This window comes from Camelus ferus, chromosome X, assembly GCF_009834535.1.
Source record: "Camelus ferus isolate YT-003-E chromosome X, BCGSAC_Cfer_1.0, whole genome shotgun sequence".
NCBI classification, from domain to species: Eukaryota; Metazoa; Chordata; class Mammalia; order Artiodactyla; family Camelidae; genus Camelus; species Camelus ferus.
The window spans coordinates 9,955,801-9,980,117 of NC_045732.1; the positions used below are offsets into that span (position 1 = coordinate 9,955,801).

The 24,317-nt window shown below is 44.8% G+C and overlaps 1 protein-coding gene and 1 long non-coding RNA gene across 26 annotated transcripts in view; one reads left to right on the top strand and one right to left on the bottom strand.

Annotated features, from left to right (window-relative positions):
• PNPLA4 (patatin like phospholipase domain containing 4) overlaps positions 1 to 7,485 on the bottom strand; it is an 84,634-nt gene extending 77,149 nt beyond the window's left edge. For 5 of the 19 annotated variants that reach the window (XR_004318048.1, XR_004318047.1, XR_004318049.1 and 2 more), the window contains exons 1-4: positions 7,343 to 7,481; positions 5,972 to 6,164; positions 1,517 to 1,611; positions 720 to 855 (exon numbers count right to left, since the gene is read on the bottom strand). Coding sequence is in view for 14 of the 19 variants with exons in the window: in XM_032475324.1 (XP_032331215.1) it covers positions 720 to 855; positions 1,517 to 1,611; positions 5,972 to 6,151 (411 nt within the window). In the remaining 5 variants the exon portion in view is untranslated. Of the gene's footprint in view, positions 1 to 719; positions 856 to 1,516; positions 1,612 to 5,971; positions 6,165 to 7,342 lie in introns of all 19 variants that reach the window. The other 14 variants (XM_032475330.1, XM_032475333.1, XM_032475331.1 and 11 more) reach the window with 4 other exon arrangements.
• Positions 7,486 to 7,500: 15 nt separating this feature from the next.
• Positions 7,501 to 24,317, top strand: part of LOC106730316 — a 482,615-nt gene continuing 465,798 nt past the window's right edge. For 4 of the 7 annotated variants that reach the window (XR_004318053.1, XR_004318052.1, XR_004318050.1 and 1 more), the window contains exons 1-3: positions 7,651 to 9,125; positions 13,977 to 14,065; positions 22,267 to 22,350. This is a non-coding gene — a long non-coding RNA (uncharacterized LOC106730316). The other 3 variants (XR_004318051.1, XR_001366770.2, XR_004318054.1) reach the window with 3 other exon arrangements.

The following is a 24,317-nucleotide window of genomic DNA, read 5'->3' on the forward strand; positions in this document are numbered from 1 at the left end:
GTGGAACAGCGTGTGCTTAGCATGCACGAGGTCCTGGGTTCAATCAATCCTCAGTACTGCCATTAAAAAAATAAAGAGAGAGAAAACAAGAAAAGCAACAAGAGGACAGGAGTCACCTGTGTCCTGGCTGGTTTACAGGAGGACCATGGAAGGACTGAGCCTGACGGTACGTAGAGGACAGGAATCACCTGTGTCCTGGCTGGTTTACAGCAGGACCACAGAAGGACTGAGCATGATGCTACGTAGAGGACAGGAGTCACCTGTGTCCTGGCTGGTTTACAGGAGGACCATGGAAGGACTGAGCCTGACGGTACGTAGAGGACAGGAATCACCTGTGTCCTGGCTGGTTTACAGCAGGACCACGGAAGGACTGAGCCTGATGCTACGTGCACAAAGTCTTTCATAAAGAACAAAGCACTTGCTACGTCAATGTAAGGAACTGTTACTGCCACCCAAGCCTATGCACAGGGTAAGCGAGGGCCTGCTAAACATCACAAGAGAAAACACGGAGCTACTCCGGGGCCTCTGGGAGCCGCCTGTCTGGAGGTGGCTTCGGAGGAAGGCTGGTTGATCTGTTCATCAGACGCGTACTTTCCCAGCACTTACCAAGTGCGCTCTGCAAGGCTGGGTCTAAGGAACGTGCTGATGCTCACCGCTTGTGACAATTATTTATATCAGCACTTGCTCATTTCCCCCAAAGCGAAATGCGGCCGGGTTACCTTAATGAGGTCCTCCCGGGAGGAGAAGCTGGAGACTAAGTCATTTTCTCTGGTCTTGGTGTTGGTGATGGAGATGTGCAGGCGGTTGTGGGCCAGCTCGTGCGCGTTGGCAGGGAGAATCGACTCCATCCCGCTCCTAAAAAAGAAAAAAGTGACCCGCATGTCGGGCTGCACCCGACAGGCCTGCAAGCCTTGGACTGGCCCAGACTCGTGACCCAAGGAAGACCCTGAAGCCAGGGACAGGGACACCAGGGGTTTACTGGACGGGGGTCTTACACGGCCAAAACGAAGGGTCCTGGTGCGATACCCCACTGTGCGCAGCAGCCAGCAGGCGGGGCAGGGCAACCATCTTCCTCCTACTTGGGGGAGGAGGCGGCGGCTACCATTTATAGGCGGAACTGACGTCAGCTTGGCTCATCAGTTACCAGGGAAACCAGCAGCTCCCAGCCCCTCTGGTAAACGACCACCAGGTGGGCAGGTGTTTCCCTTTAATAAACTGGCAGGTGAAGCCGTTCTGGCCTAAGGGCTGGAACAACCGCTAGCTGGGGTGGGGGGAGGGGGCAGGCACGTTCACGTGAGTTGCCCTCAGGTGAAGCAGGGACTGTTGGAGCAGAGGATGTAGAGAAAACAAGAGGACAGCCATCTTGAGGGGCCTGACCGAACACCGCAGGATTCACCTTTAATCTGACCGCCTTGTAAAGATTTCAGAAGAGAGGATGCTGACTAAGCTTGCCACAGTTTATACAGAGCATCCTCCGTCTTCACACGCTTTGCGGGGAACGGTAGCCTGTGCATACCTCAATCGGGCCATGAAATCATAGCCAGGCGTTACTGCCCCAAGCAACTGCCTTCGAGTTTCTTCAGCAAACTTGTAAGTAAACTCGTTACATTCCTGGAAAAGAAAATCAATAAGTGACCCTACGTTTCTGCCCCCCAAAAATCATTCTAGTTCCAGAAATCACACAAGGCACGTGGACCCTATAAACCCAACCCCACACTACAGGTGAGCAAATCCCCATGGGACCTGGTCCTCACCCACCATGCCAGGGCCTCAGGCAAGCTCTGTGCTCTCAAGTTCCAACTTTTTTTTTTTTTTCTTTAACCACCTCAAATGGCTTTGTCTACCTGTGGAAAATCCTTGAAGGCTGGACTCTAATTCTAATTGAGCATGTTGTTTTATAGATTTCTCCAACACCATTAACCTCCTCTCCCACCCCAGGTCTGTGCAGACGCGTGGAATGCAGCTCTGCCGCAGCACTGATGATCAAGGACAGCACCAGTAACAGAGACAGGAGTGGCGACGGCTGTCGTGTGCAGGTACTGAGTCATGTGAGTCTTTGGAGGTAAGCCTCGGGCACGGGGATTTCACAGATGTCCCCCAATGGGGTCTAGCAGCAGCCAGGGCTGGGGTCCACAGATGTGGCCCCTGTCAGCCCATCTTCACGTCACGCTGCAAGGTGGGTACAGTCACTGCACTCGACAGGTAAGAAACCTGAAGTTTGGGGGGTAAGTATCTTTCCCACTGTGTCGCAGGAAACGAGTGTCAGAGGCAGGATCTGAACCCAGGCCTATCTTTCATTTATTAGTCTGTCCAGCCAGCAGTCTGCGGGGCACCAGGTATTGGGACAGCACTGGGATTCGGCAGAGAATGAGCTCCACAGAGCCCTGCCCTCCTGAGATTCAGGAGTCCCTCCATGAGTAGGTGACAGAATGTTAGGAAACACCCGTGTGGGGGGCAGATTCAAGCCCCTCCCTGCCCCAACGATGCCCACATTCTAGTCCCTGGAACCTGGGAGTATGTTCCCGTACACAGCCAAGGGGGCTGCCAGATGATTACGTTAAGGGTTCTAAGATAAGGACTTGACCCTGGATTTTCTGGGTGAGTCCAGTGTAATCAAAAGGTTCCTGCAGGTGAAAGAGGGAGGCAGGAGTGTCACAGTGAGAGAGAGAGAGGTGAGGGTGCTCTCCTTATGACTTCAAGGATGCAGGAAGGGGCCAGGAGCTGGGGAGTGCAGGTAGCCTGTAGAAGCTGGAAAGGGCAAGGAAACTGAGCCTCCTGCCCAGAGGGATCACGCCCTGCAGACACTCTGATTTTAGCCAGTGAGACCTTTTCAGACTTCTGGCCTCTGGGACCATTAGAAAATCAATGTGTGATGTCTTAAGGCTCTTAGGTTTATGGCCACTTGTTGCCATAGCAACAGGGAACAAATACAGTGGGCGCCAGCCTCAACTTCACTTCCCTGCAACTGGACATCTAGGCTGAGACCTAACGTACGGACAGGTGTTGGACAGGAGATGGAGGAGGAAGAGGAAGACAAGCAGGCAGGAAAGTGACAATAGCGCAGACAGAGTCCAGACTGGAAACGCAAGCTCAGTGAGCCACGACACGGCCACAGTACACGTCACCTTGTAAGAAACCTGCAGCCTGTCCTGAGGCCAAGGGAGCGCCCCCTACACCGGGGTGTGTTAGGGGGAGGTAGGGGAATGAGATATCCCGATTTCTGTTTGGGTAAAAATCACTGTAAGTGCAGAGGTGGGCGGACTGTGGGCAGCAGGAGGGGACGCAGGCCTGCCTGGCATGCAGCTGCTGCAGACTTCCGGGGGAGAAACGGGGGTGGCCCCCCATGTGTGCTCTTTCTACTGAGCCAGACTGCGCACTCTGCTTATTTCTTGTCTTAACTTTAGTTACACACACACACACCCCTGACAAGACTGGAAACTCATGAAGGAACGCACTTACTCATCTTTGAGTTAGTTCCCTGCTGAATCTAATGCCATGCCTTGCAAATTATGAGGGCTGAGGAAAGGCTGCAGTGCAGAATTTCTAACACATCAACGTCGAAATCTGCCTACACCTAAAATACACCCGGCGTCAGGTGCTCCTCTTAATTATACATGCACAAGTTCGGAACTAGATTAATTACTCACATATTTGTCACAACACCACCAAGCTCGAGGAACTTACACCACCCGGGAGAACTGAGCTAACAGGGACTTGAGTAGGTAGAAGACAGTGCTAAAAACAAAACTCAAAGCAGTCCTACAAGGGGTAGATTTCAAATGCTAAAAGGAAAAGAAATAAACTAACCGCAAGGCAAATGGCCGAAAGCTTACTTTGGAAAAGTAGGAAGGACGATGCCCTAGGTAAATACAGAGAATCATTTCTGACCTTCTAAGGTGAGCACCCGATAAAGACTCACCCGTAGGTTTTACCAACAATGAGACGATATGACAGGGTCTCCAGTTTATTTAAAGTATAAGTAAGAACAGGTAATCTGACTGATTCCAAGCCTCAAGTTCAGGTAAAGGATGCAAGGTCTGAACATCACAGAATTTCACTTAAGCAGCTGTGTTATCACAGTATTTCCAAAACACATTAATTCTAAATCACACATTTCTAAATCTGCTAAGGATTGGAAACCAAATCTACTTAACTCCAAAGCCCAGGGTTTGCTCCCAATCTGAAGGCTAGCCTACACTAAACAGGCGGAAACAGCCCCTGAGTAGCCCTGCTTCAGAAAGGAAAGGAAGAAATGTGAAGGAACCAGCTCACAGCTGATGGTGTAAGGGAGCAGGACCCAATGGGCCTTCCCAGGACAGACATGCCCCCTGCCAAACGTCTTCCACCTGCCTTTCGTCTGTAGAAAAAGTTTAGCCAAAGAATAAATCTAATCATAGAAATGGAAAAAATGCAGAAGCAAAGAAAAGCAGTCAAATAGGTCAAAATAATAGTTTAGCCATTGAGCAAAGTCAAGGATCTAGAGTTCTTGACTGAAGTTACAGACCTCAAGAGCCACAGATCATATTCTGAGCCATGTCCTTTGAGCTGTTTTGCAGATACTGGAACCCTCACCAGGTGGAAGATGTTACCTGCATGATGACCAGACTGTAGCCACAACATAAGCTGCTCCATCTTACACAGTTCCAAGAACTGGCCTCGAGGAAATGGGAACAAACCGACCCTAGAACTGAAGATCAGCTGCACTTAAAACAGCCAAGATGACGCTGATCAGACTACCGCACGCCTAACCTCAGGATGATTCTGTTGAGTGTGCTGTTCTGCACGTGGCCCCTCCCTCCACCTACACACCCCTGAAATTCTTCTTTAAAAGCTCTTGCCCCTGATCGGCAGTGGAGAGTTGGTTCTTTAGGACATAAATCCACCTTTTCCCCAGGATTGCCGGCTTCCTCAGTAAAGCTGTTTTTCCTTTTACCCAACACTTGTCTCTCCATATGGATTCTTGAGCAACGAGCAGCTGAACCTGAGTTTGATAACAAGAACACACGACTCTGCCCATTTGGGAGGAGTTTTCACACTTTATTTATGCTTTCCCTGACTTCACGTTCTCATCCCATACAATCACTAAAGGTTTTCATCACTTTTCTAGTTTCCTATTAAGCAACTGTATAACGACTGGAAAAAAAAGAGATGTCAATTTCTGAATAACTGGCCTCAAACCCCATTTGTCTTCCATAAGCAGCTCACCATAGAGCTGAAAACAAGATTTTTGGCGTTTAAAATGTTGTCACTTTGAAAATTTAAATGTGACTTAAATTCACTCTTGGGCATGAAAGTGTTAATCATTATTTGATGACTGTTCCAAGCCACTAGAGTACGTAAGTAATTAACAGGTATAATATCCTCCACCTGCAGAAGCCAGTGCCCACAGTCAAAGCGTGATGGCTGTCTAAAAGCAGAAAACAGATTTTAAAAACATAGTTTGCACTAAACGAAACACTTAATGAAGGCTTATTTTTATTACTTCTAGATAAACTTGGAATTTGGGGCTTCTTCTTTCTGTGAGAATGAAAAACAACCTAATTTCCAATATCATTCCACTCAAAAGAAATTTCAGGCCCACATTTTAGCTTACAGGCCTGTCTGTAAACAGGACTGAGCAGGTTATCAGCCCCTGTTCAAGGCCTTGAGAACAGGCCCTGTGCTCTTCTCATGATCAGATAAGGGAGAAATATCCTTTGCTTGAAAGAAACGAAGCTGGAATCTTAAGACTAAATAAACAATTCAAGAGTAAAATAAGGCATTTACTTCCTTGTCTTATTGTCACCCAAACAATCTTTTCCAAATGCAGAACACAGATCCCCAGTGATTATATTTTAAAAGAAGTCTTAACTTTTTCTGTTTCCCAGGCAGATGATTATTTTTCTGTAGTTAACAGTATAGTTAACAATCATCTTTGTTGTTCAGTCTTAATTTCTTGATGAGGAACAGAGCCTAGTTATTATTTAATTACCTCTATTTTTTCTGGCGCTGTTAGCAGGACGGAAGCAACCAAGGATCCTGCAGAAGCTCCCGCAAAGGCCTTGACATCCTTCAGGAGCTTTTTTCCGTGTCTGCGAAGTGCAGATGCTGCCCCCAAGTGGTAAATGCCCAGAAACCCACAGGCTGCAAAGGACAAGTTGATGTGCTTCATTCTAGCAGCGAAACTGGCGACACAAAAACCAAAAATGCTTTAAGTTGGTGTGGTTTGTAGTCGTTCCAGGGCTTTAAAAAAAAAAAAAAATATATATATATATATATATTATATATATATATAATTCATCTGTTCTAAGCACAGTACTTTCTATTAAACTCTAAACACCTCAAACTTTCAAGGAAACATTTTCTTCCCCCCTCACCTTGAACAAATATAATTACACTAATTAAAAAAATTTTTTACAATAGTCTATTATTTGTTCAGTACATGGGTTACGCAATCTATTTTTTAATTACTTGGTAAAAAACAAATTTATAAATTCCAACCGGCAAGGCGTTTAATGTTTTTTCTTGACCTTTGGAAATTTGAGGGGTGGGGTATTGTGGAAAGGTAAAATCATTAGAGACTGCAGCAAATTCCAAATGTACCACCCATCCTGCCCTTTACAAGTGTACCAGTCAATTTAAAACAGTATCTCTGCTCTTCACTCTTTTCCATTGTGAGCATCCGTTTTATTTTTAAACGGATGCTCACAATTATTTCATAATGCAACACTCAATTATTCAGCAATGCAATGTATTTCATAGCCAAGCTTCAAGACAAACTGAGGTCATGCATGACTGGCAAGGGCAACTGAAGGCTCAAAGCAATGTCATCTGCAAAGCCTGATACTTGTAACAAACCTAACTATAAAATTATATTTCCGAACCCGGAGCGGGCATGATTACACCACGTGTATAAAATAGTCCCCCAATCCCCACCACGCTGCTCACTTGGCAGCCCTCAGGCCTTCCTCCGCGGCCCCAGGACCCTGATTCCCGGACCTTTAGATGGGGCACTTGGCCTGGGCCTCGAATTTAGGAACCTAAGACTGTTGCTCTGACGCACAGAGCCGGGCCCTGTAGCGGAAGGAGGCTCAGCCACTGCAGCCAAGCCTCGGTTTTGATTTAATTACTGCAGAAGGGAGGGGAGAGACGGTGAAGTGAGCTCAGTCTCCAGGCGGCCGGCCCAGGGCGCGCAGGCCCAGAGTCTTTACCCCGCCCTCCCCACCGCGGTCTGGCGGCTGCGGGGCAAGGACAGCAGCCACTACAGCCCCGGCGAAGCCTACTTGCACCCGCTCTCCCGGGAGCCGCCTCCTGGTGCTGAAACCCTCCCCCCGCCCCCCGCCCCCGCTGCGTTCCGCCCTACCAATGCCGGCCTGAGGCACTTCCATGTCGAACAGCCCTCTCCAACTCCTTAACCGGAAGGTGGGGCCGGGCCGTCACTCAACGGCGGCCCCGCCTATCAGGGCCGGACCACGATCGCCTTGCGCCCGCCCAGGAATGTTCCGCGGAAGGGGCTGAAGACGGACTACTCGCGCGGCCCTGTGACGTCATCACGCCGACGCGGGCGTCTGCTGGGCCCCGCCTTCTCAGTTTAAAATGCTGGACTCAACGTGCCGGCGCGCGCTCTGCCGCTTGACCCTGGTGTTCCCTATCGCCGGTAAGGGATAAAACTTTCTCGTCTCGAGTCATGCTGTCTGCGGATACCTAGGAATGCAATTTGGTCCCTTTGCGCCACCTGCGGGCCTGCCCTCACCTCGAGTCGCTGACCCTGAACAACCCTCATTGTTGCGCACCGGAAGTGCTTGACCCTCTTGGGGTCACTTTCCCGGATGTGGGCCCTCTCTTCCTCACCGTCGGGGCGGTCCAGCGGTACCTCAGGGCGGGGTGCAGGAGCTAGACTGGGACCGAATGGCCCACAGCTTTTTCCCTAAGCACTATTGGAAAGGCTTCGGGCAGCGTCCACATCCTTCAACCCGCGTTAGGCAGTGTGACCCTAGGCGGATTGTATAACCTCTCTGAGCTTCCCAGGTGACTTATCTGCAAAGTGCGATAGTAAAATCCCAGTTGGCGCCATAAAGCTCATGCCACTTCATGCCGATTAGTGGGCCCTCAGCAGACCAGCCTCTGTTGCATCTTGTGGCCCCACACGCTCCGGATAGACGCGAGAAGCAGCTTTAAATGGCGGCCAAGTCGGCTGACATTCCCACTCAGATTCAGAGGACTCTGACAATTCTCTCTCTCTAAACAATGTTTTTCCCGTCCAATCCTAACAACCAAGCCAGGAGGAATTGCATGCTTTATTGGTTGAAGGTTCTCCAAGTCCCCTTGTTTAAGGACAGATTTACCCTCAATTGAAGCAATAGGGGAGAATCTGAAAAATCCAAGTGTCTCTACCTTCAGCATGAGAGGAGTGAGAGCTCCCCAAATGGCCTTTACCTTGGACTTTTTCCTTCTCTCCCGTTTGGGATGCCAGTAACCTGGGTTCTGGCCCACAACACTCTTCTGTAAGCAAGAACCCTGGATGTGATGACTAAGGAAGAGATTTTGTTTTTTATTCTCATATATAGACTTCTCAGTTCGATCCTGCATTCACGGTAATGCCTAAGCCTAGCACAACTACAGTGCTCTATGAATTCTTTACTGCCGTTAGAATTTAGTGAAGGGAAGGTGAAGTTTATCTCCATGAAATACAGAAGGATAAGCTCTTCATTCTTTAACCCTTCCACTGCCTTCTGAATCTGTGGTAGAGAGTGGTCTTCTCATGAGAGCATCTTGCAAGAAATTTATTAGGAGGGAAGAATCCCAGGCCTCATGTCCGGTCTCCTGAAGCAGAGCCTGCATTTTAACAGAATCCCTAGGAATTGCTATGTATGTTAAAGTGTGCGAAGCCCTGATCTAACTCCTAGGGTGATCTGGTTTAAAGTGATGTGGTGGCATCAAAAATTAAAGGAGAGACAATATCCATAGAGCCAGAATCTGGGGTGGTGTTGGCAGAGCAACTGTTTCCTGCATTTGGGCACTGTCATCAGCTCAATTCAGAAGACAGATGGAAAATTTGTCACTGGGGCAGCCAGGAGGAGCACCACGACTTTGGGATTTTTTGCTTAAAGGAAAAGTGAGACCAGCTGTTAGTACCACACCTGCCGGTGAGTGAAATCCCACTAAATTTAAATCTCATATTCACAAAACTCCATAATTTAATTCTTAACATTTTAAACTCTCTCTATAAAAAGAAAAAATTCCTTTTTTTTCTTCTACCCTGTATCATATTTACATGCAGCTAATCAGAAAGTTCAGGAAAGAAGAATATCAGATTCATTCACGTTTGTCTTTGTAATCTCAGTGCTGTGCACAATACTTGGTGCATAGTGTATGATTGATAAATATTTGTTTTGATTGTTGGGTGTAAGTAAATTACTCTTCTGTTGTGAGTATGTTATAATTGAATTACCCTTTAAGGACATTTTTCAGTAATTCATCTATGTGTTTTTTACTTCTCTATTTTCCTTAGCTAACTTAGTTTTGAACTGGTTTGTTAGCCATCTATTAAGCATCCATTGTATAACCAACACAGTACTGGTACAGGGCAGACAAAGGTGACTAGAATTCAGTTCCTCTTCAGCAGTCCAGGGGGGCGGGGAGACATCCGATATGTAATGACCGAGTCATAATCATGTGCTAGGACGAGGCCACACGCAGGTGCTCTGGGTGTGCACGCGGAGCTAGGGAGTGGGAAACCCTTAGCCCTGGGGACACCCACCAGAGCACTTGGCACAGAAACTAAGTGCCCAAGTATTTCCCTGTCTCCATCTTCCTCCCAACAGATTTCATCAGGTATTCTCATAAAGAGGGAGAAGGATACAGGGTGAGGGATGCTTGCCACGCCTCTACCCCCAAGGACTGAGTCTTATCTCCAAATCTCCGGGTGTAATCTCTCGTCCCAGTCTCCTGTTCACATGGTGGCGTTTTGTTTTCCAGTCTTGGCATCGTAACACCTGAGAACACCCCTGTGCAACCTGCCACCTTGCCCAACAACACCCTCCCCCTCCCTCTGTTTGCTGACCCATCATCCCTGTCCCCGCCTTCCAGAATCTCACATGATGAGCCTGAGGAACATTAAAGATGACAGGCGCCAGCTTTAATCTCTGGCCACACTGTTGGAGCACACAGCAGTGCCCCTTCTACATGGGCACTGAGGTAGTTCCTCTGGTCACCATGCTCTCTGCCTGGTGGAAGCAGCCCCTTGTTTTGAGTAGATGGTCACAGAATTCTGAGAAAGGCACTCCTGCCATCCTGGAATAGAACATCCCATGTGAACCCCCTGAAAAAGAGGCCACATCCTTTCCCCTGGGTCGCTGTCTCCAAGGACCAAGGGCAGGCGGCCACGTGGAGGGGCCAGCTGGAGAATAAAGACAGCCCACAGGGAATCGGGGCTGAGGAAGAGAGAAGCTGGTCAGTAGGTGCAATGGCATTTCCTGAGCCCGGGAGGCAGCTCTGACTGTCCCGGGCTCACTCCCACCTCGCACTGACCCTTTTCTATTTGTTTTCTTAAGTGAGTTAGAACTAACATTCTAAATCTTGCAAACGAAACGCTTCTCACTAATAGAAGTGCATTTTCTATTGCATCTGCTTTCTCTCTGCTTGAAATACGCTGGAAGGACTGACCGCTTGACAGAAAAACGGGTGAATCTTTTCTAAATGGAAGAGTAATTTTTTCAAAAAGTCTATGAGTTACACATGTCATTTACATTTCTGTTATGTGTACATATACATCTAAATGTGTATATATAACAAAAGACTCAGACAACATCTGAAAACAGTTCAAATAGGCATCCTTAAGAAGTGTAATTTGCTTGTGATTGGGTACATCTAAGGCTGTACAATAATCTATTGCTCTGAACATGGCATAGAAGCTAAGTATCAGGCTACTTCTATTAAAGAGAAACACTGAAAAAACCATAATCTTTATTTATAAGCTTTATTTTTACTTAATATGTGAGAGGTTCCGAATATGATATACATTGAACTGAGAAATCAAGATGGAAAGATTTTCTGAACGTTTCTCTTATTGCATTAGAAGTACTTAATTGTGGGCTTGCGATCGATATTCTGCAAGAGCGTGAGGTAGAGCAGATAAGCTTTCAAAATGTTCATACTGAAAAAGTATCTTTTATGCAAAAAGGGCTCAGATCTTCAGTAGCCAGGCGCTGGTGTTCGGGGTGACGGTGGGACTGGAGTACCGATGCACTACCGCAGTCCTAAATATTTCTAAAAGCCTAATAGAAGAAAATCTATGTCCTCTGCCCTGTTTTCTTTGTTGCAGAACAGCTATGCCCTTGACCTGGCCACTTGTGGTCCACAATTGCTACAGATGGTTGGAAATAGTCCTTCTTATTATATTTCAGATAATTATTTTCCAGTGGAAGGGATTACTGGGGAAACAGCGTCAGTGTCAAAAAAAAAAAGGGTATCGCTGAGTGATAAATGGAATGTCAGCTTTGGTGCCTTTGCCTCCTCAAATGCAGCAACATGCTGCTCTGTTTTAGTTTGGAGTACAGGATCTAATTATTACTGACTGATGCTTTTTCAAAAGAAAAACTCTAAATTGCTAAATCACCAGTTATCTATTCACCTCATTTCAAAGGGAGAAAACGAGAATTTGGATCTGCTTTGTGTCTGCATGCACTCCTATTGACTGGAATCACAGTATTAACAATGATTCCGCCGATTGACCGCCCATTCCGTACCAGTCTTTGCACCCGTTGTCTCCCTGTGACTTTTACAACAGTGATGATAGGTGGGGATTTACAGCAGATGAGAAATTAGGGTTAAAATGACTTTTCCACATCCACACAGAGGGGAGATGGTCAGCCCAGGTCTCCCTCATTTCAGAGCCTGTACACAGACCTTCCTCCCCTACCCTGGTTCAGAAATGACCTCACGAGACTGTAAGTTCGTGTTATGTGCCCAGCATGGTGCTGTTTGGCCATCATGAGCCTCAGAACCTTGTTATTCCTTCACTTCTTTCTTTGGTCATAATGTGTAATTGGTCCTCATATTTAGGTGTTTACAATTTTACTAAAAAGTGGTAAAACTTTATGAAATGTGATGTATGAATTTGTTTATTGATAAGATAGGAAACTTGTTTGCATCTGGAAAAGAAAAAAACAAACAAGTTCAGCAATTCATTAAAGCTACCCTTTCTGCATTTATCAGTGAAAGCAGTCACTTTTTTTTTTAATCAGTCCTTTTCCTGGAAGCTGTGTCAGAAAGTAGGTCATTGTATAGAGAACATAATTTCCATTAGGAACAATGTTATAAAAAGGGGGCCGTGTCATTGACCAAGGTCCTCACTCCAGATAAATCATATATCCAGTCAGTTATCTCCATGCATTTGTCACTCTTTGAATAAACTTTAGTGTCTAGTACATGACAAGGACTGGACCAAGCACTAGAAAAATTTTTTTTAAATCTTGAGATAAACTGTTCCATTTTTAATTCACTGTTTTTTCTTGCTGGAATGTACTTTCACATTTTTCTATTCTGTGAAGTCCTCATTATGCTTCAAGGCGTAAACAAATTCTACTGCCTCAATATATCTTTTTGGATGAAATTTAAGCACCTTCTGTCAATATTAACCATACCCTCCTCTTTGTTACCCTTCATGAGGCATTGCAGTAACATTTGTCACCTTTTACTTTGCATAGAAATGTGGTTGCCTCTCCTTGCTATGTTCAGAGTTGGTTTGCAACAGGGACTGTCTTGTACTTGGTTTTTGCCAGCATCTAGAAGGTGGCTAAAGCATAGTGAATGTTTGTGAGAGTTGGGAATGTTTAGTTGGTATGTTTCAGATACCTAATTGGCTTAAGCAAGAAGAAAATGGCTGGTTCAAGTAATCGGGAGGTTTAGAGGCAGGACTAACTGTAGATATGGCTGGATCACGCATGCAGCGGATGCTAGAAGGCCACCATTGTGCCATTTCCTGTCTGTTGTTCTGGTCTTGGTTTCATTCTGCAGTCAGGACATCCCCAGGAGGCTGCTGGCAGCCTCACAGCCTCTTAGAGTATCAGTGGGCAAGTTCTTCTTTCACTGCCCAGCTCTCAAACTTAGAAAAAGACTCCTGCTGGTTCTATTTTTATCACATGCATGTCCCTGGAAGAGTTCGTGTGAACAGCAAATTGTGATACAATGATGTGAGCCTGTGATGGGGTGGGCGAGAGCCATGCAGACGATGGACAGGAATGCAGGGAAGCGTTGCCAGGTCCAGATGGAGGCACTGGGCGCTCCTCCCTAGGAAGAGGTCTGGCAGTCTCAACCAGCATATCCCCTGCGGATCTGACAAATATTTGTTGAATTAAACAAGCAAAAGTGCGGCTATAATCTCTATAGAAAACAGAGAAAGTTGGTCCTTTAGGTAAATAAAACAGCGTGATACATATTCATCTGGTGAGTATTTTCCCAAACAAATAAGAACACAACTGTGATGTTTGGTGCACTGAAAAGTTGGTTGCAGTTTTAGATGCGTTTAGATGAACAGTACACATTATTTGGCGTAAAGGTTGTTCAGCATTGAATTAACAATAGTTTGGCTTGCCTTTTTTGAATTATATGGGCTTTTTGGGATACTAGAGATGGCAGAAGATGCTTGTTCACCAAGTCACTGTGATTTGGACGCGAGTGTTTCCCTGTGATAAATTTCCCTGCAGGAAGCTGTAGTTCTCGGAGTCCTAGCAAGGATCTTTTTCACGAATTGGGTCAGAGAAGTAGATGCTGAGTAAATGTTTTGGAAAGCAGTTGACAGCAATGACAATACCCTTCTACCAAAAACATTTTGTACAGTAGAAAGCCCAAATATCTTCCCATCATCCCTACTGCAAAGCATTTTGGAAAAGAGTATAGTCACCGTTTATTGAGTTCCACTAATGGATTTCATATTTTATTTTAAAACCAAAATTAAATATACCACTAACACAGACTTTCAAAAACATTCTTTACAGCATCTTCACAGAATTTCTGAGACGGAAGTGAAATAATAGTCCAGACTATACAGATGCATTCCCTATTTGGAAAACTACAAAACAAACAGGTAAAATGAATCAGAAGTCTGAAATGGAGGTCAGAGTGAAATTTTGAAAGGGCCCAGGCTGACGTGGAATTTCAAAATCTCCTGTTAGGGCTTGAGTTCTCAGAGCACTAGCAACTGAGTGGTGACTGTTAAAGTGGGATGGTGTTAGGGAACCGTGTTTGTTGAATCGTATGGACTGATTCAGTTTTTCCTGGGGTAAAAAATTCCCAAGTTCTGATGAACTGTCCTAGATCCCAGTAGACAGGTATATTTAAAAGAATGGAAACACAGAATTCACTCTCTGTGAGTGAAGGAGACGGCACGTTGACAGTCATTCCCACAGCACCCACTGTTTGAGGAAGCCCACATGTCCAGCCTAATGTTAGTTTTGAGTTTCTAAATTCCTGTACAGAAGCCAGAGAGCACTGTTTATATTGTCATTTTAAGCACCAGGCTTTCTTTCCAATACTTCCTTCTGTCTCTCCTCACCTTGAGGGAGCATGGGTCCACTCAGCATGCTTTTGAAGGGCCATGTACAGAAAGTAAACTTCCTAACAGAGTCATTGGAGGGGCTGCCAGTCCACATCTCACGTAAAAAGCAAGTGTAAAGGCAGAGCCGTAAGGTTAAGGGTCTCCAGAAGGTGATCGTAATTGTGAAAGTACATTTTCCTATCTCTTCACATATGTTTACGCCAAATTTTATTTTTGTTTACTTTTTTCAGACACTCTAAGTTTTAGAAAATTAACTCGTCGCCAAAGATGGCCACGTTTTCCCAGTTGTATCATAGAAAAAATTCGGATTCTGTGGGGGTAGGAAACATTCATAAGAGAACATTTAGGATATCAGTAAACTTAATTTCACCATTCTGTGAACGTAGATCAACGTAAAGGTGATTTTCCTTCTGTTAGAAGAGAAGCTAAAGTAACATGTTTGCTTAATGTTTGAAGAGAAAGGCCTCGTAACCAGGTAGACAAGAGCTTCATGTCACTAACCCCACTTGTGCTTCTACCTAACGCCCACCCAATGTCTGTTTTCATCAGATGTTGACACATAATTGTTAAAATCATAGGTGTTCCCATTATTCACATGTGTTTCTTGACATTTGACTCATAGCTCTTTTTTTGTTTGTTTGTTTTGTACTTTCTATGCTAGAATGGTAAATCACTTAGATACGTTCTGCAGCACAGAAACTCCGCTGTACTTTTTATTCGCTTTGTATTTTGGTGCTTAGAGGAAAGAAATGCTGCCAAATGTGTATTCATTTTTGTTTATTTAACACACACTGCCGCGGTCCTTACTGTGTGCCTCTTCTGACGGCCTTGCACGTGTCAGTGCATTTGACAGTCCCGTGAAGCCGGCGGGGTCAGTACCCACGGCAGCACTCACCTGGCAGGGATGGCAGAATGAGGCACAAAAAGATAACGTTGTCGAGATCACACTCCATCACTGGCAGAGCCGGGATGCGGCTCTTGACTGCTCTGCCAGGCTGCCTCCCCTGTGCCGGCTGTACAGAAGCAGATGTGCACTCAGGGGTGTTTACCACCATCATCGTCTTAAAGACGTGGATCAGGGAAGCTGGTGATGATGTGGTCCACCTGCACCTTTCCACGATCTTTAGAGGCTTGTCCTGCTCCAAACCGTTACGCACTCAAGTTCTCAAAACTTAGACTTGGGGTCTCTTTCCATCTCTCCTTGTTTGTTAAAACAAGGCAGGGCCGTTCATGCCCAAAGCTTTGGTGCAGCCTCTAGGCCTGTGGCCTCCACATCGGGTCATGTGATGGCGCCGGGAATGCTAATTTGGTTTGGCTACCTGGGGATGGACGGAATTCAGGATATAATTTAGGGCATGTCTCTGCCTGAATGAAGAGGGAAGACGCATCCCGCCCACTATCACAGCTGAGTGAGGAAAGGAAGCAGGGACACGGAGATAGCGTATTAGAGCTCTAGTCCCCGTGCTTCTCATGTTTGTGGGTCGACAGGGGCTTGTGGACCCAGGGGGACGAGTAAAGGCCACGCCCTCTTCCCCAGACATAGCTTTGGGGGGCTTGATACTCTAGTGCAGTTGTTCCTAATTCTGCTGCCTTTGGCTAGTCTGCAATGGAGCCTGGACATCAATATCATCATCAGGGAAAAACAGGCAGCTGCCGGTGAGTCTCATGTAGCCAGGATTGACAACCGCGATTCTTGGGGTTGTCAGTGTGGCCACTGTGGCGCCAGAGCCACCGTGCAGGTTTGGGAGAGGGCGGTGCCTAGGCAAAAAGTCGGTGCTAAAGGAAGCCTCAGCCTGGTCATCAGGAGGTCTGGAACATTCTGCACAGCCTGCTGAGCAGTGGTAGAGGGCTGGGAGACTCGGACCGGCCAGAGATTGGGACGCAGAGCCTGCAGTCCTGGTGAAATTTGAACTGAGACAAAAAACCAGGACCATGGACTCAAGCAGCAGGAACGAACCTGGCACCCCAGAATGCCAGCTGACCTCAGTGAACGCCAGTCCAGGAACCAGACCAGACCAGCAGAGCCCAGCACAGAGCCTGCGTGCTACCCGATCACACGCCCCATCTCCACCTGTGCCACAGAGCCCCGGGAACAATGCACAGTGCGAAGTGTGCGGGGTCTGGTGCAAAAGGGAAAGGCAAGGACCTTTGTTCAAGGAGCTTGTTCAGAGGAAAAAAGTGCCATTGAAAGCTTTTTCCTCACTTCCATGGTCTGTCCGTCTCAACTTGTCATGGACTTTATTTGCTATTTCATGTTTTTCTAAGTAAATAAAAATTAAACTTTGCATTTTGTCATGAATTTTAACACTCACGTGGCCCTCGCCTGTTGCCCACGTTAGAGACAAACATCAGACCATTTAGGGTGCAGAATCCCCAACATCACACAGCTCATCATTTGTAGCTCACACGTGCATGTATGTCTCCTTTTTACCAGAACAATAAGGATGCTGTGCAAAACCAACCCAGTTGTTTCGATTTAGCTTCTCAATACATAGGCACTTCACCAACATCCTCTACCTGACAAGTGTGCACGGACTGAAGGGAAAAGGAACTGAGTCACTCTGTCTTTTCCTTGCCCTCTGTGTCATCACCTCTAGCATAAGAGGTTGGCCGATACAGAGGTTGGGAAGTGACTTGAGGAAGAAAGGACGTAATAGGGTTCTATCTCGGTCATTTGTGTTTCTTAGTGCACGCTTGCCTGCCTTCTGCGTTTGTAGAAGGTTCCGGCGGGGACAGGATAACGTGTCCTTTGAGGCTGGCAGCACCCTAGTGGGCTCCCCCCTGGATGCAGTGTGCTTACCTTCTGCTGGCTGGGAGACTTCCTGACCTCCCACACCTTGTGGCTCTTCCTTAATTCTGCCCTCCTGGCATCGCAGACCCTGTGCTTGGTGGCAAGGAAAAGCAGAAATGTGCATTTCACACATCCTCTCTACTAATTCGTGTGGATACGTTACTGTCCCATTGGACTTCACTTATCAAACGCAAGTGCAAAGAGAAGATGATCACTAATTCCCAGATGGTGACAGCAGAGCGTTAAACCAGGTGTGGGGTCCTAAGCGTGGGGCCCATCACGCTAGCCCTGCTCAGAGGTGTTCTCCTGTATACACAGACATTATCTGGGTGGGAAAGGGGAGAGAAGAAATTTTCTTCTACGCCTGAAATGAGACTGTCTTGACTATTGGGTTCTACTTATTAAATAAGGAACTCTAAAGGAATCTGTTTCGGAGATTTTATTGCCTTGGTTCCGTCTCCTTTGGTTGCTCAGAGTTAAAGCAAAAATCATCGTATGTGGATGAAGAAAATTCTTGTTAGAATATAGAACCCAGGGAAAGGTGGCAGCCCAGAGGATGGGCTCTAGGAAGGGGAAAGCCCTCAGAAGGCGTGCTTCCCCTGTGGCTGGCCAGGGCCCTGTGGACTCTCGGGCAGCATCGCATTCCCCGTCCTCTCAGGACATCTGCTCTCTGCGTCTCAAAGTGCACGTGATCAAACATGGAGCCCCTCGTTTGAAGTTTACAGAGCCTCAGTTCAGCCATGGGCAAAAGAGTCGTGTCCCTGTCCCTCTGGGCTGAATTTCTGGCAGAGAGAATGTATGATTGGCCAGATGTGTATCAGGATCCATCCCTGGTCCAGCCAGTGAGGAATGGCCAGGGGTGGGTGCCCAGGCCTGGAGGCTCACGGGCTGGATGGAAACTCCTGCTGTTTTCTGCTGCACCCTTTGTTCTCGGTTAAATGTCCTGGGCATAACACATAACCATAATTAACAATCAGGAAACAGTTACTGAACCCATACTGTGTACCTTTGCTAATCAAGTTACATTCCTCACCTCCATCTCCACAATAAATGCTCTGCAACAGGAAGAGAAAGCGGCTTCACACACGCTAAAGCTCTTTTCCTGGATGACCTGGCCAATACAAGGGAGCAAAGGAATGAAAACCAGGTTCACCAGAGTAACAGTTCACTGGAAAGTTATAAAGGCTGGTTTTAGTATACACTCTGTTGAGAGATTCTTATCACTATCTTAACAGTTCCCTTCCCCCCGGTTATTCATTGGCTGCTCTCAAAGAGTGGAGAGAACTTCTTTTTTTTTTTTTTTTAACCTTTTTTATTGATTTACAATCATTTTACAATGTTGTGTCAAATTCCAGTGGAGAGAACTTCTGATCCTTGATTTTGTTCAAGGAATCAGATTAAAGCCATAGTAGCAATTAAGCATAGTGGATTCTCAGCAATGTTTGCCCTTAGTTAATGAGTGACTTTCACAAGAGTGGCCGTGCGTCCTTCAAGATGACGTATGTAATCCCACAAAATTAATGCCAGATGGATCTGACCCACCTGTGAAAATAGGTTTCTTGGCACAGTCAAGGTGTTTATTGTTCTCCATAACTGTTTCCAGGCTGCCCCCTGCCGGCTGATGAGCATGGGACACCCCAAACCCCAGAAGGATGTAAATGCCAGGGAGAAGCCAGGGTTGAGAGAGCCAAGGAGGGCTGTTTTGTTTTGTTTTTTGTTTTAATTGAAGTGCAGTCAGTTATAACGTGTCAGTTTCTGGTGTACAGAACTATGTCCCAGGCTTGCATATACATACATATATTTGAAGGAAGTCTCAGTTTAATGTGGCCTCAGTCCAGTTACCAACCAGTGGTCTCTCCACTCTGTATTTTACCATTCCCCAAATCACCTCCACACGGAAGTCAGGAAGTTTTCAGACCAAATGATTACCATCCCTTTGAGTCTATACATGCTGCATCAAAAGGGCAACTTGGGGTGGCTTCCTTGAGTCATGACTGAAATCTCCCTATAAAACCAAATATATAAACATTGGAAAGAGGATACCTTAGATCAATATGGACGTTTTTGTCCTTCTCATCCCCTCCCCCTTTCACCTTGACTCTGTAGAGTACTTACGGATTTCATGGATAGATGAATTCAGTTCTGTCTTGAACAGAAGTCAAACGGCTGTAGAGTATACTTTCTTGTTTAGACTGTTCCTATGTTTATTTTTTATTATTTTATTATTTTATTTTAAATGGAAGTACAGTCAGTTACAATGTGTCAATTTCTGGTGTACTGCACAATGTCCCACTCATGCATATACACACATACATTCTTTTTCATTAAAGATCATTACAAGATATTGAACATAGTTCCCTGTGCTGTACAGAAGAAACTTGTTTTTTAATCTATTTTTATATGTAATGGCTAACATTTGCAAATCTCAAACTCCCAAATGTATCCCTTCCCACCTCCTTTCCCCCGGTAACCATAAGATTGTTTACTATGTCTGTAAGTCTGTTTCTGTTTTGTAGATGAGTTCGTAGTGTCCTTTTTTTCTTTGTCTTTTCTTTTCGTTTCCTTTTTTAGATTCCACATATGAGCGATATCATATGATATTTTTCTTTCTCTTTCTGGCTTACTTCACTTTAGGATGACAATTTCTAGGTCCATCCATATTCCCGCAAATGGCATTATTTTATTCTTTTTTATGGCTGAGTAGTCTATGTTTATTTTATATCTAAAATGTTCATTGAGGTTCCAAGTAGCCATTACTTTATGAGTCCACTTTATGAACTCATATTTTCTAGTGAAGAAAGCTAAATTTAAAAAGTAAACATAAGAATTTCTATATTAACTAGTATAATTCTATTAATTAACTCTCATAATTAGAACTATTGCTAATGTAACTGCTAGGTCATGAAAATAGGCTTTTAAACTACGTTTATGTATGGGTGTACATATGCACTCCAGGGGGAATAATTATTTCACAAAAGAAGTGTGAGTTATTTCTAGTCCTGTGATTTTAATTTTTTGAGAAATAAAATAATTGTCCTTATTTCTAAAGAAACACATATTCCCCATAGAAAATTTAAAGAATCCAGACAAATTCAAATTAGAAGAAACAAAACATTGTCTACGCATGTGAAATTCATATGTATGATATATATCCCACACACATAGGGAAATGTAACGTATAATGTACTTTCTAGCGATTTCTGTCTCAAAGTTAGTGCAAAGCATTACGTAGAAAGCGATCAGTGTGAGAGAGGCTAACCAAGTAATTGCCGATAACTTAATGGCTTATACAGTCAATGACCTAACATTAACTGTATGTAAGGCTCCTTTTTGCGTATTGCTTCCAGGCAGCTAATCAGTAACCTAGACTCGTGAATTTCCTTTTAACGCGTAAGAGTGCCCACTTGTGAGGGATGTGAAGAGAACAAAGATTATCTTAGATACTGATGTTTAATTATTTACTAGGCTGCTTTTTCACCGCCTAAATGATGTCTCCCCACCCGCTTGAACAACCATGCTGTCTGAATTTGTGTCTTGATAAATTTGTAAGTTACGGCAGGCCCTGGGTGTCAGTGCTAGAAGTATTAAACACGCCTGAAGAGCAAGGATATCTGTAAAGTGACATGATAGATTTTTTTTTTTAACACACCTATCAGAACTCAGAAAGTGATTTATTCAACACAGTCACGGCAAGGGCTTATGAACTGTCTCCCTCGACTATGGATGTGTTTATTCAGCAGTGTCGACAGAGAGGCCTCTGTGTGTTGGCATTTTCAGAGGCCCTGTGGATGTCATAATGATGAGAGAGGTGGGCCACAGTCTTAACGAGGGAGAAAGGTGACGCCCAGTCATTGCGAGAAAGGAGTTTAACCCTTAAACTAAGATGGCACCGGGTGATTTTAACGTTAATCCAACCCAGTCCCTGGAGTCACCTCACATGTGAAAGAAAACATGACTCCTCAGCTGAATAGTGGCCAGTGGATTCCAGAGTGTGGGTAAAGAGTTTAAAAGTGCATTAATCAGACCATCAATCATTACATAATGTCTTTGTGTGGGGACAGATGGTAACTCGACTTATCCTGGTCATCATTTTGAAATGTGTAGAAATATCGAATCACTGTGTTGTGTATCAGGAACTAACATAGCGTTTTAGGTCAATTATACTTCAAATCAAACAAACTCATAGAAGAAGAGATTTGGTTTGTGGTTACCAGAGGTGGGAGTGGGAAGAGGAAATTAGATGGAGGCAGTCAAAAGGTACAAATATCCAGTTATAAGATAAGTAAGTCCTAGGGATGTAATGTACCGCATGATAAAGATGATGGACACTGCTGTACGTTACATATGAAAGTTGTTAAGAGAGTAAATCCTAAGAGTTCTCATCACAAGGAAAAGTGCTTGTTTTTTCCTATGTCTTTAATCTTCTATCTGTATGAGATGATGGATGTTCCCTAATCGTGTGGTCATCATTTCATGATGTATGTAAGTCATATCATTATGTTCTGCAGCTAAAACGTCTACAGTGGGGTGTGCTGCTGTATCTCAGTGAAACTGGGGGAAAAAACATTCATGAGGATTGTGTCATAGTCACAGATAAAGCAGGGAGCCCTTTTTTTTGGAACCATCTTCTGAAGTTTAGGGTATTTTTTTGAATATCCCATAGAAAGGCAAGTGATAAGTATTTGGTGTAAATTGGACTCTTCCTGTGAGCACCTGCTCGTTCAGTAGAGTGTTGGAGTCACACTTACCTTTTAAAAGCTCCCGGATGTAGCAGAGGGAAGGGGACACAGTAGGTGTGGGCTGCTAACTGACTCCAAGAGCTCCGACGAGATAATTGAAGCGTAACTGGAAAATTCTAGTTCTGGACGGAAACCCAGCAGGTCTGAGCGCTGAGATGGCTTTGCTTGCAGGGCCTGCTAACTCTTCATATCCCTTCCAGGAGCAGCTGTTCAGCAACATGAGCCTCCCTGAAGCAGGACGGGTGGGCTGCCAAGGCACAGTGAACATGCCTCGAATACTCTGGGTGAGTACTTTGACAATGATCAGGACTATTGGAATTTTAACATTCAGATCGATTTGTCTAAGTCAAATAGGTTTGACTTAAAATTACTCAGTTTGCATGTGCACTGATACATTTACATCCACATACACACTTACAGACTAGAAATTTAATTGACGTAGCTTAAGGTAAGTCAGCATTTGTTTTTCCTGGTTCACGCAGACTGGTTCAAATCCAGGGTCTGCCACTTACAGCTGTGTCACCTTGCGGAAGTTACTTAACCTCTCTGGTTTTCAGTTCCTTAATTTATAAATTATGAATAATGATTATACCTAAATTACAGAATGTGGATGAGGCTAAATAAGTTAATGCATGTAAGAAGCCTAGAATTTTTTTTGTTGCATAGTAAGTACTATTTAACTATTGTGTTGTTATTATCTTAAACCATAACAATATTAACATTAAAAACATTTAATTCATGAGATCAAATAATCTGTAAAATGTTTGTTAATATGTACGAAAAGATAATGATTTTGCTTCAATTTTAAAATGTTTCTAAAGCTAAATGAGTTAATATATGCAAAGAATATAGAACAACTTGGGCACATCGCTATTTTTTTTTTTTTGCTGTTCTCCTTAACCACAATAATATTAATATTAAAAACATTTAGATTACTAGATCCAGCTATTTTTAAATTGTCTACCCTTTAGCATAAAGCATCTGATTATTAGTGTTTTCAATATGTTGAAAAGCATGAATTAACATGAGAATGAAATTAAAATGGAAATGCAGTAATCTAGAATACCTTTCTTGCTCGATGAAAAAATACAGTTTCAAGAAATCCGGTTCTTTGGTACTAAATAAGTTTGAAAATTCTAATTCATTTTTCTTGCAATTTATAGATCTGGCATTATTAAAATATTCATATCTTTGAGTTAATGTGGCAAAGCAAATTTAATTTGCACAACAAAGATGACATGAATAGAACATGATCTATAATCACCTTCTTTTAAGCCTCCTGTTGTAGACACTCCTTTAGAAAGAGAGACAAGTCAGACATACTTTATAACTCCGGAGAACTTTTCAAGTAAATAAACTCTTAGAAAATCATGAAAGAATAGAATTTTGGAACAGAACAATTTTGTGTCTTTTTCATTGTGTCTCAGTTGAGTAGGGTGCCGCCCCTGCTGTCCCTGGTGGGGTTGTTGGACATGTTTGGGGGTACCTTGGCTGTTACTTTTCACCAGGAAGTCTTTGCACGCACCACAGTGTCATCTGAGACCGTGAAAGGGTGGGGCATTGGACGGAGGAGTGGGTAGGAAGAGCCAGGGGTTGCACTGCTGGCCCATGGGAGCTCCACTGCAGAGATGGCCTGGAGAGCAGTGCCACTGGGCGGAAATGGTCAGACCCCAGTACTGAGGCCAGTACTCCACCAGCAGTGGGAGCTTCCCCGAGGAGAGTGTGGCCTCCATATAAACACAGAGCAGATCCCAGGGGTCTGCGGTTGGAGGCTGCCCATGAAGTGCACCCCTGTAGCTGATCAGTAGGTTCTTCTGGAAGGCTGCCCAGAGCTGCTTATCTCCAAGGTGGCTTCCAATCAGGTTTCTAAATCCAGCTGATCAGTCTGCTTAGAGTCTGATTGTTTGCTGGATCTGCGAGACTTCCAGAGTTGTCCACGTGGATACACATCCGGGCTGTCTGATTCCTTAGAGCGTCTTATTTGAAGATTATTCATGTTTCCTTTTGGTTTTGTGGGAGGGTGTGTGGGAAGAGGGTAAAGATTAGCTCAGAGGGTTTTACTGTGATTAAGCTTGTCTGAAGGGCCATTTACTCTGCCTTTAGAGCAGGAATGATGATTATTAGTTCTGGTGATGGTAGTTATAGCAGTAAAGGAAGGGGGAAGAGGAAGAGAAGGAGTAACAGTAGCAAAATAGTAACAATCACAACAATAATAATTGTTAATGTTTATTGGACAGGGTGTTAAGTCCTG